Source organism: Drosophila subpulchrella, chromosome 3L (assembly GCF_014743375.2).
Source record: "Drosophila subpulchrella strain 33 F10 #4 breed RU33 chromosome 3L, RU_Dsub_v1.1 Primary Assembly, whole genome shotgun sequence".
NCBI classification, from domain to species: Eukaryota; Metazoa; Arthropoda; class Insecta; order Diptera; family Drosophilidae; genus Drosophila; species Drosophila subpulchrella.
In genome coordinates, this window is record NC_050612.1 from 29,175,895 (window position 1) to 29,190,223 (window position 14,329).

The 14,329-nt window shown below is 40.8% G+C and overlaps 1 protein-coding gene across 4 annotated transcripts in view; it reads left to right on the top strand.

The window, feature by feature from the left end:
* The window catches only part of LOC119552642 (Down syndrome cell adhesion molecule-like protein Dscam2), a 46,475-nt gene that overhangs the window by 25,205 nt on the left and 6,941 nt on the right, over positions 1–14,329 (top strand). For all 4 annotated transcript variants that reach the window (XM_037862335.1, XM_037862331.1, XM_037862332.1 and 1 more), the window contains exons 9-22: positions 1,880–1,970; positions 2,511–2,598; positions 2,700–2,848; positions 3,121–3,244; positions 5,699–5,826; positions 6,393–6,529; positions 7,175–7,317; positions 8,210–8,371; positions 8,980–9,124; positions 9,641–10,077; positions 10,345–10,498; positions 11,806–11,923; positions 12,970–13,132; positions 13,677–14,174. In XM_037862335.1, coding sequence (XP_037718263.1) covers positions 1,880–1,970; positions 2,511–2,598; positions 2,700–2,848; positions 3,121–3,244; positions 5,699–5,826; positions 6,393–6,529; positions 7,175–7,317; positions 8,210–8,371; positions 8,980–9,124; positions 9,641–10,077; positions 10,345–10,498; positions 11,806–11,923; positions 12,970–13,132; positions 13,677–14,174 — 2,537 coding nt within the window. The remainder of the gene's footprint in view (positions 1–1,879; positions 1,971–2,510; positions 2,599–2,699; positions 2,849–3,120; positions 3,245–5,698; positions 5,827–6,392; positions 6,530–7,174; positions 7,318–8,209; positions 8,372–8,979; positions 9,125–9,640; positions 10,078–10,344; positions 10,499–11,805; positions 11,924–12,969; positions 13,133–13,676; positions 14,175–14,329) is intronic.

The window sequence follows — 14,329 nt, forward strand, 5'->3', positions numbered from 1 at the left end:
GACGCGAGCCGGGGGATTCCCTGTCAGAGACACAAATCAATCAAAAGCTGAGCGGCGTTTATGGCCGAAATGGCAAATGGCTTTCCGAAACGTCGCTCAAGTTTTTAGCACTTTTAAGATATGGATAAAAGGGGGAGGGTGGAATCCGTCATTCATACATATACACTGGCCACTTTGGCCTTTGGCTCATCATAGCGATTTTCGGGCACTAAAACATGCATGTGGTGGGGATGGGAATACGGATCCTCATACCATCCCTGTCCGAGCAGGATGCCATGTAATATGCCATTGTAGCTGGCGGCTCACGGTTCATGGCTGTCCTACGATTTTCCCTTTACATTTACACTCCGAGGCTCCTTCGTCCTTCGGGCTGCATGCATAAAAAATGCGCCCAGGATGTGCCACATCGCGAGTGCCTTTCATTTGATGTCTCCCGCTGTGGCGAGAAAGAGAAAGCCCCGAGAAAACCCAGTGAAAGCCCTGTGAAAACCCAGAGAGAAACCAAGGATCTCCAAAAAGAATCGCGCGGGAGGCGATGAGTTTTGTTTGCCGCCGCTGCATTCTGCATTGTTTTCCAAAGGCGACCTGGAGGTCCTGGCTCATAAATGTGAAAATAGTTGGCCATGTTGTTGCTCAGTGCCATGGAACTCTGTTGTTTTTCGGTGTTTTTGTCTCGCTGGCTAGTATTTGAAATCCTTTTTTCATTGCATAGTTTCGGGCGAGTGACGCTTTTGTTTCGCTCGCAATTCCTTTGTGCCTTTTGTGTGCATTTGTATTCCTCGCAGTCCTGTCGATTCCATTCAGCTCCCGGTGCCATATTGATGCAGTTGTTGATAATCACTGACCATATTTCCAATTTAACAGCATTTCATATGCAAATATCTCAGAGTCTGGAAATCCTACCCGCACCCGGCACCCCCATGCATTGCGTGCTCGGAATTTTCCCTGATTTTAATTAAGAAATGCCATGCCAGGGGCAAATGGGCATGCCTTTGCAACGTCCTCGTAAGACGAGAAATGCACTCAAGTGCAATTAAAGCCGAATTAAAATCAATAACTTTTTATGGGGAAAAAATCGGATTGCATATGTGCGCCTTGAAAATATTCAGCCATCAAACAGATTATGACACGCGCACCAGATAAAAATGAAAAAAATATCTGTTGATTTACGCAATTGAGATATTTTCAACCTTCAACTGCCGCCAGTATTCGATTTCTTCTGGTTGAAAAATGAATGCAAATCGAATTTTCAGTTATTAAAAAATACCCTTTTATGATGGCTACATATAAGTATTTAATTTCGTTGTTATATAATTAAATAAAAATAATTTCTGGCATATGAAGTAGGATAACGAAACTGAAACCGAGATGTTTCTTTTGTTTTCGTTCTATATCCCCGAAAGCTTTGTGCCAAAACAAATAAAGCATTCGACATGCCCGGCACATCTGCAATCCGAACATAAATACCCGTTAAATAAGGCAATGCATATGCATATATGTATAAATAAATCCCACACCGCACCCCATCCAACCTCGTTATGCCCACTTAAGTGCAATCATTTTTACGAACTATTGAAATATATTTCATCTGGCATGTGGACCTCGACCTGCACAACAAGCCAACAATCAAAAGATACGTGCAGTGCGCAGGAAAAAAAAACGGAAACGGCCGAAGCGAAATTATTGATAATTCAATCGTCATTTTGATTGGTTTAAAGCCCGCGAACGCCACTCGCGTTCAACTGTCAAAATCTTGGGTAAATATAGCGGAAATGAATTTCCCGATTGCCGATTCCCGATTTCCGCCGTGTTTGTCTTGGTTTCTGGTCCTTTGTTTGGGCGCCATTTCATCTCCCTGTCATCCTCTTCTTTTTTCCAGGTGGTTCAAGGAGGAGAACGAGCAGCTGTTGCCACTGCAACTCAGCGAACGTATCACCATCGTATCCGCCGGGCTCCTCAAAATCACCAAGGTGCGTGGGTTACACTTTAAAGAAAACATTTTTGTACTTACCAAATTTGCATACTTCTTACAAAAATATTTTAGAAAAGTCCCCCGAACCAAAGATTGTACCAGAGTTTAAATTATATTATTTTTTTAAAAAAATAAATATTTAAATATCTTTTTGTCAAAGTGCCATAATAAGAGAAAAGCTGCATTTTGTGAGTGTAAAAAGGATACCATAATATTTGAGCAAATATTTAACGATTTAAAAGACTTGGTGTTCAATATCTTAGATAAGAGAGCCAGATCTTTTCAAGTATAATTTTATTTGACTATAAAAAAGGCAATATTATTGTTTGATCATATTGGTTGATGTTTAAAAATTTAATAAATTTAGGCAGGAACCAAAAAGTCCTCTCATCTTGAATATGAGGTTTTTTCTTTGATATGCAAAAGCACACCCAGGAATTTTTTCTTTGAACCCATAAAGGACATAGTCAGACGGGCAAAGGGTGAAGGGATAGGATGGGAAACCCTACTGATTGCCAATTGATTTCGTCCATTGCAGGCACGTCTCGAGGATAGTGGAAAATATTTGTGCTGGGTGAACAATACGGCGGGCGAGGAGACCATCCAAGTGTCGCTAACGGTGACAGGTGAGTGGGTCTGGGTTTCACTGTGTGTCTGTCGTGATGGCAGCAGAAAAAAAATAAAAAGGGTACTCAAAACACTTCTCTCATCCCCCCTGCAAACACAGCTCCTTTGACGGCGCACCTGCAGCCACAGGTGCAGACGGTCGATGTCGATAAGGATGCGCAATTCCAATGCATTGTCTCTGGCCATCCGGTCCACGACGTCAACTGGCTGCACGACGGCAAACCCATACTCAGGGACAATCGTGTTGAGGTGAGCAGGCACTCCCATATCATCCACAATTCAACTGGCTATCAAGCTTTAAAAAAGAGAACTTAATAACACAGTTTTCCCTATTACTCGTATGTGGGTAATATTCATTTCGATTTCCATAAAATATATGTATATAACATTTTTTATTGTTTTTATCCTACTTTTTATTTTGCTATGATTCTATTCTATGATTCGACTCTATGATTCGATTCTATGATTCGATTCTATGAGTCGTCTAGCGTTTTCTGATGTTTTATATATCCCCATTTCAGATCCTCACCGATCCACCCCGGCTAATTATTAAAAAAGTGCAAAAGGAGGACCCCGGCATGTACCAGTGCTTCGTGTCCAACGAGTGGGAGCAGATCCAATCGACCGCCGAGCTGCAGTTGGGCGGTGAGTAATGATATTGCCATGCCCACTCGGGCTAATAAATTGGCCATCCATCGTTATGGCCATTAATAACCACTTATGACCGCCCACACACACACTCACATAGTCCCCCGAAACATTTCATCTCAATCAAAAGCGTAATTTCCTCCTCGAAGCCGGCGAATGACGACCGCAGACCGCACAAATAAATGTTTGTCATAATTGCATTTCATTATTTTCTAATTTAGCAAATTGCTAACATTTTTCACCGACAACAAAAACAACCAGAGCTACGCCAACAAATCACAGTGGGGCAACAACAATGAGGAGTTGGCCATAAAACGCAGCGACGACGACTTAATTTTATTACCAGCACTAAAAATCTAGCCGCAGACACTAAACAGCGGGGCATGGGCATGGCCTTTGAAGGGGGTTGGATATCATGGATGGGGGAGCACATTGTATCGCTTAGATTCCTTAGGGCCTGTCACACACTCACCCACTCAAACGAAACCGGAGCAGGATGAATCAGTACGCTTTGAGGGGTTTATGCGTGGCCTCAATACGATTAACTCAAATCTGGGATCATCTGTATTACGATGGGGAGGGAAAAATGCTAGCAGTTTAGTGGGGGTATTAACTCAAGTATTGTGTGAAGAACAAGAATTAGGAAAGATATTTTTGCTTTTGATGAAAACTCTGCCTTAATTTGTTGAACGAGTTTCAATAAAATCCATTCGTTTTATTTTTAGTTCTGTTCTTAGGTTCCAACATTTTTAAAAATCTTCATCTAAAAATCGGTGAAAAATTCTTGTTAAATTTAATTTTATGGCAACTGTCTAAAGACTTGATACTTTTTCTTATCTTCATAAGGTATTGTGTCAGATTGTCTTAATAAAAAGTATAACTTTTTAGCTATATTCTCCAAATAATCTATCATCCCAATTTGAGTATTCTTGTTCTTTCGTTTCGAGCCACAAGATTGAAAGAATAATCCGCTTAATAGCCCTTATATCTACGTAATCTCGTTATCCCATGCCGCATAAACATCACAGCAGACACATTCGCGCTTTGTCGCTTTGCCAACATTTTGTGATTTGCTTTTAGGCGCAAGCGGAAATTGATTTCGATATATTATTGGCATGCTTCGCACAATAGAGGGGAAAAAGGGGCAGAAGTGCGGGAGCAGGAAGTGGAATACCCCCTTCCCTTTGCCTTCGGGTGTTAAAAGCCCAGCCCCCTCACTCAACCACCGAGAAAAGCGCCATTAAGCGGCCGGATATGGCAGCAATTGTGTCAACGGTGCAACAGTATTCGAATGCTACACCATCAGTGGCGGATCCAGAGACGATTCTTGGGGGGGGAAATTGAACTTATTCTTCGATTTGGGGTTCAAACTTATTATTGCGAGAGAAATACAGTACAAATTATAAAACAAAAATATTATTTGGTGAGAAGAGTGTCACTGTTGTATTTTCATTTTTTTATTGCAGAGAATATTTTTCTAGCAAACAAGTAAAATTTTCAGGTTCTGTGGTTCCAAGGGGGGGGAAATTTCCCTAATTTCCCCCCCCGTGGATCCGCCACTGTACACCATGGTGTGCGAATGTGTGTGTGCCAGTGCAAATAAATATGGCAGCTTATAACTGGAAAAAGCAGAGCCGAAAAATCCAGAGGAAATTGATACAATTTCCATCAGCTGGATAGCATTTGCTCGCTTGTCAAATGCATTTTCCGTTTGCCTTGGCTCCACATAAGCAATTCGCAAGGAAAAGCAATGAAAACTGAGCAAATGCTGTGCCAACGAAAAGTGCAATCTGCTTTTGGCTAACGAAATGTTTTCAGAGAGATGGTAGACCTGCTTATGCCATGTGTCATTTAAGTATTCTAGGTTGCAGAGCAAAGAGTTCCATAATTCCCCTTAAATACTTAAGTTAGCGTAAGCCATTTTTTTTGGGCTGCCTTAAACAAATAATTAACGAAGTTTGCCAAGAATCAAGTTAAAGTAATATCTGTGTAATGCATACCTTGAAAAGTCGCCCTTAAAAATCACTTGAAAATAGTTAAAGCTGATGGTGAAAGATGACATGTTCATACTAATAAAGGTCTTCCAATAACCTTTTTTGCCATTCCTTATTTATTATTTTGGGTCTCTTACAGTTTGAGAGTTCCTTTGAATGCTAGTTTATGAAGATTTCCACACCCATTCAGCACTGACTCATTCATGTGCATAATTAAGAAGCAAGCCATCGATGCAATCATCTTTCTGCAATCAAAAAAGTAAAGTTGAAGCAGGGGAGAGGACACAAGCCCAAACCCTGGAGCACATGTGCAGGAGCAGATCCCTTTCAGCAGACACTAATGAAACTTCCACAGATAGACAGACAGACGTCCTTTCCACAGAATCCTCCTCATTTGAGTAAAGTTTTAAACCGACTCACCCCGACTTTCGTCCTTCCCGTTTAATGCTCATTTCAGATGCCTCGCCGGAACTGCTTTATTGGTTCTCCGAGCAGACGCTGCAGCCGGGACCCACGGTATCATTGAAGTGCGTAGCCACCGGAAATCCACTGCCTCAATTTACATGGTCCCTGGACGGATTTCCGGTGAGTTTAGCCGCCAAACTCCTGCTGAGTTTGAGGCGGAAATGCAGGCAGTACTTCCGTTTCCGCCAAGCATCTGCTGATAGTTAAACCCGAAATGATTCCCAGATATTTGTTACAGTTACTGTTATCGCAGCAACATTCATCTCCAGCTTTCTAGAGTATACATACATATTTTAGAAACCGAATTTCCCTTTTGCTAACAAAAAAATACTCAAAACCAAGTGCATACTTGGGATGCCCATCTTTTGCTTTGGCCTTCCCCAGCTCCACTCGAATTTTTTCGTTTCAAGAATTTCTGTTCTGTTGCCCTTTTTCCTTTTGCCTGGCTATATTTTTGCATGGATTTGTTTCGTTTATTTGCATAAATTTTCATTTTCCTTTCGAGAGTCCCACTCCGACTTTCCACTTTTCGGTGCTCTGCAAATTTTATGCACAATTCCAATCAATTCGATTTACATGATTTTTTCATTTCTCCGTGATTTCCCCCCTGAGCCTCTGAGTAGGGCTCTTGCTAATTGGCCCACTACTCTGATAACGTATATCAAATAACGAATCCCCCTCTTCAGATACCAGACAGCTCGCGCTTTTTAGTGGGTCAATATGTTACCATCCACGACGATGTCATCAGCCACGTGAATATATCAAATGTCAAGGAGGAGGACGGCGGGGAGTACACCTGCACGGCCCAGAATGCAATTGGCAAGTGAGTAGCCGCGGTTCCATAAATAAAACACACATTTCGAGAGAACTTTCCTATAGGGATAGAGGTGGATCGCCTGAATAGGCTGGATATGTTGCATAGGCTCCGATAGGGGCATAAAAAGCATTTCCATGCTAAATCATAAATTTAGCTGTACATAGGAAAAAAAAAAAAATATATAAAAGGCTTGGGGAAAAAAACGAAACAATGGCCAGGCCTTGTTTGCAGGCAGGGGAGCGGCATAAAATCCAAACCATTTGCTGAGCCAAGGCAACTGCCTTCTAGAGATGGAAGAGCTGTCTAAAACCAGACACGAAAAATTAATAAAATGTTGACTAAGAGTCTATATCAATCAAAAAAGATATACAAAAAAACTGAAAAAAAAAAGTTTAAGTTCATATATGTTTAGACAAATTCTAGTAAATGTGAAGGATTCTTATATTTAATAGTTATGCTATTTCTTAAACTAGTATAAAATATTTCTCAGAAAATATTTATTCTTATTAACCTCTTCACAATTTTAAGAGATATAATATCCACAAAAACCCCCGATAATCTTAGGAATATTATGACAATATATTTGCATTTTTCCCTTCACGATCCCATCTCCATCCCAGAGCTAAACGTCTGCCAATGTTTTATTTCCAGAGTCTCGCACAGCGCCAAAGTGAACATCTATGGATTGCCTTACATACGCGAAATGCCAAAAATAACTGGGATTTCTGGCTCTGATTTGATTGTTAAATGTCCCGTGGCTGGTTACCCCATCGATAAAATTCACTGGGAGCGAGGTGAGCCATATACATATGTATAAACATATATCTTTCCATTAGGATATGCGATGTTTGCGATATATATATATGGATTTCTTTTTTTGGTCATTTCGATATTTTGCTTTATGCCTATTTGCCTTTTGGCCAGTTGTTTGTTATTAAAAATGGTATGTTTGTTATTGCGCATATCAGTGAAAATTATTAAAACTACAAAATGAACGTTATTTTTTCGAAACTGTTTTCTTTCGGTTTCAAGCGAAATAAAATTTAAATTCGAATACATGGTCTGGATTTTTTTTCTGTTATTAATTATTATCTTTGCGCGTTTGCAAGCGAGTGTGTCAACATGAATTCGTGTTTATCATGGCGAATATTGCCGAAAAGAAATATAATAAGCATAAATATACGAGTCAAGGCCCCGAGAAAGAAATACACTAGCGAGTTCTCATTTGAGGTGTTTAAATATTGAAACATGTAGTGCATTAAATATCAAGTTGACAGCTCACTGGATCTTCTTTTAATAAATTTTATAGAATACCAAAGAAGTGCATTTATTACCATTTATCTGAAAAAAATATATAAAATAAATTGAAAGTATAAATTCAAAGACAATAAACTTTCATGTATTTCCCCCAGGCTGCATCGATAAATCCACTTTTATTTTTGCTTATTTCTTAACCAAAAAGCTCTTAAAAAACTTGTCATCCTGTGCGGGTGCATGCAAATAAATTAAGCTAGCTACGAAACAAAAAAAATTATAGTAGAGACACCGAATGCTATATGGCCAGTCATAAATCGCATAAGTTTGTTTTATGTGGGCAGCCAAATTAATTGCCAACCTCGCTCCGCTTTCTCCAATTTCTCCCATTTTTCTTCTATTTTTTATCATGGGGTGGCTTAAAAAAAAAAGATGGCCAAACGCTGCCCATAAATCGCAGGCAGCGTGCCTACAACAATGGCACCTTAATTATCGAGCAACTGCAGCGCCTCGAGGATGCGGGAACCTACACGTGCATGGCCCAGAACAAACAAAAGCAAACATCCCGGCGAAATGTGGAGATCCAAGTACTGGGTGAGTGTGTTTCAGTGTGTTTGCCAATATTTAAAATTAGAAGTGCAAGTGGAAATAGAAATAGAAGTAGAAGTATGTTGAGGCTGCAAAAAGCCGTTGCAGCTGCTACAATGAAACTATTCCAATTAGAGTGGCGAACGAAACTATGCAGCCGCAACAGCAAAAGCAAAAGCAAAAGCCACTATTTTCCCAGTTAATGCACATGCAGGGGGTGGTTTGTGGGTGGTTTGAGGGTGGCTAGTGGGTGGCTGCAGGGCGGTTAGTGGGCCCAGCAGACCCACAATGAAGTCATTGACTTTTGTGTTCTGTCTGCGGCAACTCCGCCTCGTCATCCGCCGCCCACTCCCCACTCTTTATAATAATTCACTCGGCAGCTGTTGCTAAGCCGCAGCTGCATTGATGCGAGTGCCACGCCCACAATTGGCACTACCCTGCCTCCAAACGCCCCCGTACTCCTTGATTATCGGGCTCACTGGGTTTTGTGCTCAAGCCAACTGCCATGGCAATTGTTAGCCGGTTGTGCGACACTCCAAGTTTTTACTAGCCAAATGTTTTGGGATTTCGATTTGTGTTTCATGTTTTATGGCTTCCTTCCTTCCGTGTTTTAGTGCCTCCGAAAATCATGCCCATCCAGGCGATGACGAACATGCTCCGCGAGGGAATGCGCGCCGCCATCTCCTGCCAGATCCTCGAGGGCGACCTGCCCGTCAGCTTTCGCTGGGAACGCAACGGAAAGCCCCTGATCGGCACTGGGTGAGATCTCTTTTTAATGCATTTAACATCTTACTATAATTTTAAAAAAATATATAAATTTAAATTTTAAGTATGCCTTGAAAATATTTTAGTTGAGTTCCAAAGTTTTCTCATTGGCGCTTTCGAACAAATTATATCAAAACTTAAGGTTATATGTGAAATAATTTTTTTATTATGATATAGATATCCAATTATGGTTTTATAAAAAAAATGTTGTAACCAATAAAGGTTTGTAGAAAAACGAATGCTTAAAAATTTTTTTATATATAATCCAACTTCTAACGATACTTATATAATTGCATTGTTTATAAATATGTATGTTTTTAAAATTAGAGATTTTCTGAGAATTTACTAAAGGTTTTACTGAAGTGTAAGAACCTAAAATAACATTTGGTTCATCTAAAAAATATTTAAGATTACTTATTTGCTTTAAGTTATTAAAATTTAAACATTTATTTATAGTTTTATACCAACTATAATCGATCCCATTCGAAATCTTCAAATTTTTTGTGACAGCAATGAGGTGTTCCGGCGCCTGGACGAGTACTCGGCTAGTTTGGTCATCGAGCACATATCCTCCGATCACTCGGGGAACTATACGTGCATAGCGAGCAATGTGGCGGGCACCGAGAGATTCACCGTGCCCCTGACCGTAAATGTGCCCCCCAAGTGGATCCTGGAGCCAAAGGACTCGAGTGCCCAGGCGGGGGCGGATGTGCTTCTCCACTGCCAGTCGTCGGGCTATCCCACGCCAACCATCACCTGGAAAAAAGCCATTGGACCAACGCCCGGGGAGTACAAGGACTTCCTCTACGAGCCCACTGTGCAGCTATTTCCCAACGGAACCATTTTCTTTAAGAAAATCAGCAAGGAGTCGCAAGGTCATTTTCTGTGCGAGGCCAAGAATAATATTGGTTCAGGCGTGAGCAAGGTCATGTTCCTCAAAGTGAATGGTGAGTACCTCCATCAGAACTTGTGATAACATAGTATCCTCAAATATTATTCTAAATTAAAACAAGTCGGTCATACTTGAACCTCTCAAAATTTAAAACAAATTACAAGTAAATCTAATTATTTCCATAAAATTATATAATATCAGTTTTAAATTACCAACTTTTAAACGTGGTTATATAAAATAGATTGCCCCTTAATTAGTTTTAAGCCACACAACATATAACACACCTAAACCCAACTGCCACGCCCCTTTTCGTACTCCCCAGTGCCCGCCCACTTTCAGACGAAGACGAAACAGATTTCGGTGGCCAAGGGCAAGCAGGTCCATGTGCAGTGCAACGTGCAGGGCGACAATCCCATCGACTTCAAATGGAAAATCCAGACAACACAACAGTATCTCGACGAGTCGCTGGATTCCCGGTAAGAGTGCCCCCCTCCCCCCTTTCAGGGACTTTTCCCCACCCATGGTTGTCTGCGTGTCTGGCGAAATCAATTCCAAGTCGATTGCAAACAACAAATTGGTTTTAATTAAAGGAGTTCTGTCGTTGCTCGGATTTCGGTTTGAGTTCTGGTCCTGGAAATGGGAATGGATACCAGTACTTGGCCAGGGCCTAACTCAATTTTCGCCAGGCAATGAGTTCTGAGTCTCTCTGTGTCCGCCTTATATTTTCGCAAAAGGATTTCTCATATTCCAGACTCCAATCAAGGGCCTTCTGCAGCTTCTCGTATTTGCTAGTGGCCAGATCGCACTTGCTAAAATTTCGACTAACCAACAGGATCTATTTAAAAAAGTCGGGGATACATAAGCTTTAAAGATTGATGTGATATATTAATTTATAAAATATTTTTATGCAGAATATACTTTTAAAAAAATGGAAATAATTCAGTTAGCTAGCAGACATTCAAGCAAGTTTCATTTGACCATAATCACTTAAAAATATAATAATATAATGTTTATAAGTTATCTGGAGGTATATAGTAAAATAGGTCAGACTAGAATTTAAAATCTAAACTTAATAGTACTGCTCTTAAAATATAATCTAATTCTTGAGTAGATAACTATTTTTTTTACAAGTATACTCTCTTGAAAAACTTTATAAAGACCCTCCAGCAAGGCAGAGAAAACTCGAGCCTGCCGTTGCCATTTAGAAATGCCATTTTCCTGGGCTTATAGTTAAGATTCAGTTCCATTTTAGTGCCCACTTGTGTCCTTGTGTATTTGTATTTATATTTGTGTATCGTAAGTGTTTTAATGTATATGTATTTCCGGCTTTCTCTTTTCTTCCGGCCCACACCATCACCACCACCACCACCACGACAACCCACCTGCCTTTGGCTTGGCAAACATCTGAATATGCACATGCGTTTTATTTATTTATGCCATTTGCACACGCACACCAATGCCACGTGTGCGCGTGCATGTGCGTATCTGTGTGTGCATTTCGGACTCGTATGTCTTCGTCTTTGTCAACAAAACTACAACTGGCACACCAACACCAACAACAACTGCAACAACAACGTGGAAAACATTGTTATAAAATTGCATTGCATCGCTCACGTTGCGCAAACACGTATTCACATCTACGTATCCGTATCTGCATCTCCATCTGCAACTGCAACTGCAACTGCATCCGCATCTGCATCTGTATCTGTGTTTTTGGCCACCGCGTCTCTTAAATGCATTTACTTGCATATAAATCACACGGCACACTCGCACACACACACAGCTACACAATAAGAGATCAAGAGCTCGACGACGGAATGGTCTCCGAATTGGGCATTTCGCACACATATCGCCAGGATACGGGCATTTATATCTGTCAGGCGAGCAATGCATTCGGACAGGTAAGTTGCAAGGCTGACACTTTTGTGTGGCACTCGACATCGGAGCCGTGATATTATTATGTATCGCATTGGGTTGACTTAAATCAAACTGTCGTTGGACTAATGGAATTGGGCCGAGCTCTAGTTCATTTCGATCGGGAGCTGCTACGTAGTCAGTTCTGTAACAGCGATAAATCACTAGGTTACACAGGGAAAAAGTTTAGTTTAATATACTTAAAATTAATATGGGTTCAGAAGAGAATATCAGCAATGTTCATCGAAAAATAAAAATAGATTGTACCTAAAAGAATGCTTCGAAAACTATGCCCTTTTACTTAAAAAACAGAATTGCTATTAAAAATCACCCAACATTATACAAAAAAATAATTACCCTATCTACTTATTTATTTATTTGACTAAGAAGAAAATGCAATCAATATTTATCAAAATATTACTGTGCCTCAAAGTATGCTTCAAAGACTATTCAACTTTATTCAATAATCAAAGTAGCTGCTCAAATAATTTTTCATCTTAATTTTAATTTATGAAAAATACACTAGCAACAGTCGAATGACTTTTATTGTCCATAAAAATTCTCGAAAATAAATACATAACTATAAAAAAGACAATTTAATTCCTTTAAAGCCTAAAAAAATTTATTTTTTAAAACAATATCTAATAAAGTATTAAATACGCTGTTTTTTTGGGTGTTCGTAATCTATAAGTTCGCCTGCCAACCTGCAGCACGCACAACTCACACACTGTCAGAAAAGTTTCGCTCCAGCCCCGTCTGTCTGCAAGTTGACCCGAAATTCCGCACCCCCTCACTGTTAACCCTAATTTATGGCCATTTGAATGAGACTCGAACAGCAGCTGCAACTGGCTGCCTGTCATGACTTTCACTGGGCGCAAATGAACTCTTAATGCGCCAACTCGGCCCAAGTCCATCCCCATTACCATCACCATCACCGTCACCATCACTATCACCACTATCACCATCATCATCATCATAGTCGTCAACCGAATAGCTAGGCGAAACTGACACAAACCCATTCTATTTTTGGCAGGACGAGATGTCCATCCAGCTCATCGTGCAGGAGGTGCCCGAGCAGCCGAAGAACCTCCGCATCAACTCGCAGCAGTCGCGCAGCCTGCAGCTCACCTGGAGCCAGCCCTTCGCCGGCAACAGTCCCATCGAGGAGTACCACATCTACTACAAACAGATATCAGGTGAGAACAAGTAGATAAAGCTGGTAGACATTAATGAAAATTTAGATCTTGGATGAGATTTTAGATTCTAGATTTTAGCCAAAAATTGAAGAACCATTTCGTAAAATATAAAGGCTTTCACAAATTTAAGAAGCAAAGTTACCATTTTTGATACATTTACAAAACAAATATATGTTTTCTCAAGCTAAAAATTAAAATAGAATTAAAAATTTAACAAATTCAATTTTATAACAATAAAAGTATCTTTAAACGCCTTAAAATAGGCAAATATTACGTACCCGCCTAGTTATGTTCAAGGTTTGATAATTGCGTATCAGCCAAGTAGACCCATTAAAATACATTTTTTTTTTTACAAATTTGGTTATCATACCACATGCCACACAATGGCTTAAAAGCACTAACACTGTGCATTAACAGATATAAAAGATATTTCAATTAAATTAATTGGTTGAGATAAGGTTTTTAATTTTATACATTTGTAGATAATGTGATAAACTATTAACTTAATCAATACACAAGTAATTAGACTTCTATTTCCCATCAGACATTTGGCAAAATGCAGAGCACCTGACCATCGCCGGAGCCCAGACCGTGATCAACATCCAGCAACTGCGTCCGGCGAAGGCCTACCACATCCGGATGTCGGCGGAGAACAAGCTGGGTGCCTCCGAGTTCTCCGAAGTGGTGCAGGTGACCACGCTGGAGGAGGTGCCCTCGGGTCCACCACTCACCGTGCGGGCAGATCCCAAGAGCTCCACCGAGGTCTTCGTGACCTGGGATGCTCCGGAGCGGGATCACTGGAATGGCATCCTGCTCGGCTACTACGTGGGCTACCAGATGTCCCTCACACCGGAGGACAAGGAGGTGAATCCCACGCAGGGCTTCAGCTTCAAGACCGTCGAGGTGCGATCCCATTTCGGAGGCGAGACGGTGCTGGCCAACCTCAACAAGTTCACCCAGTACCACGTAATTGTCCAGGCCTACACCAGCCAGGGCAGCGGACCGCCCAGCAAGGAGATTTCTGTGCAAACAATGGAGGACGGTGAGTGCTCAGAGATGGGGATGTGGGAGTTGGGCAGGAGACGGAGCCACCTGGCTCCCATTGATTGCATTTGTTAATTGCCCGTACACGAAATCTCACCGGTACTTTAGATAAAGTCAGGGTAGGCACTGAAAAAAATTTACCAAGAGCTGTAG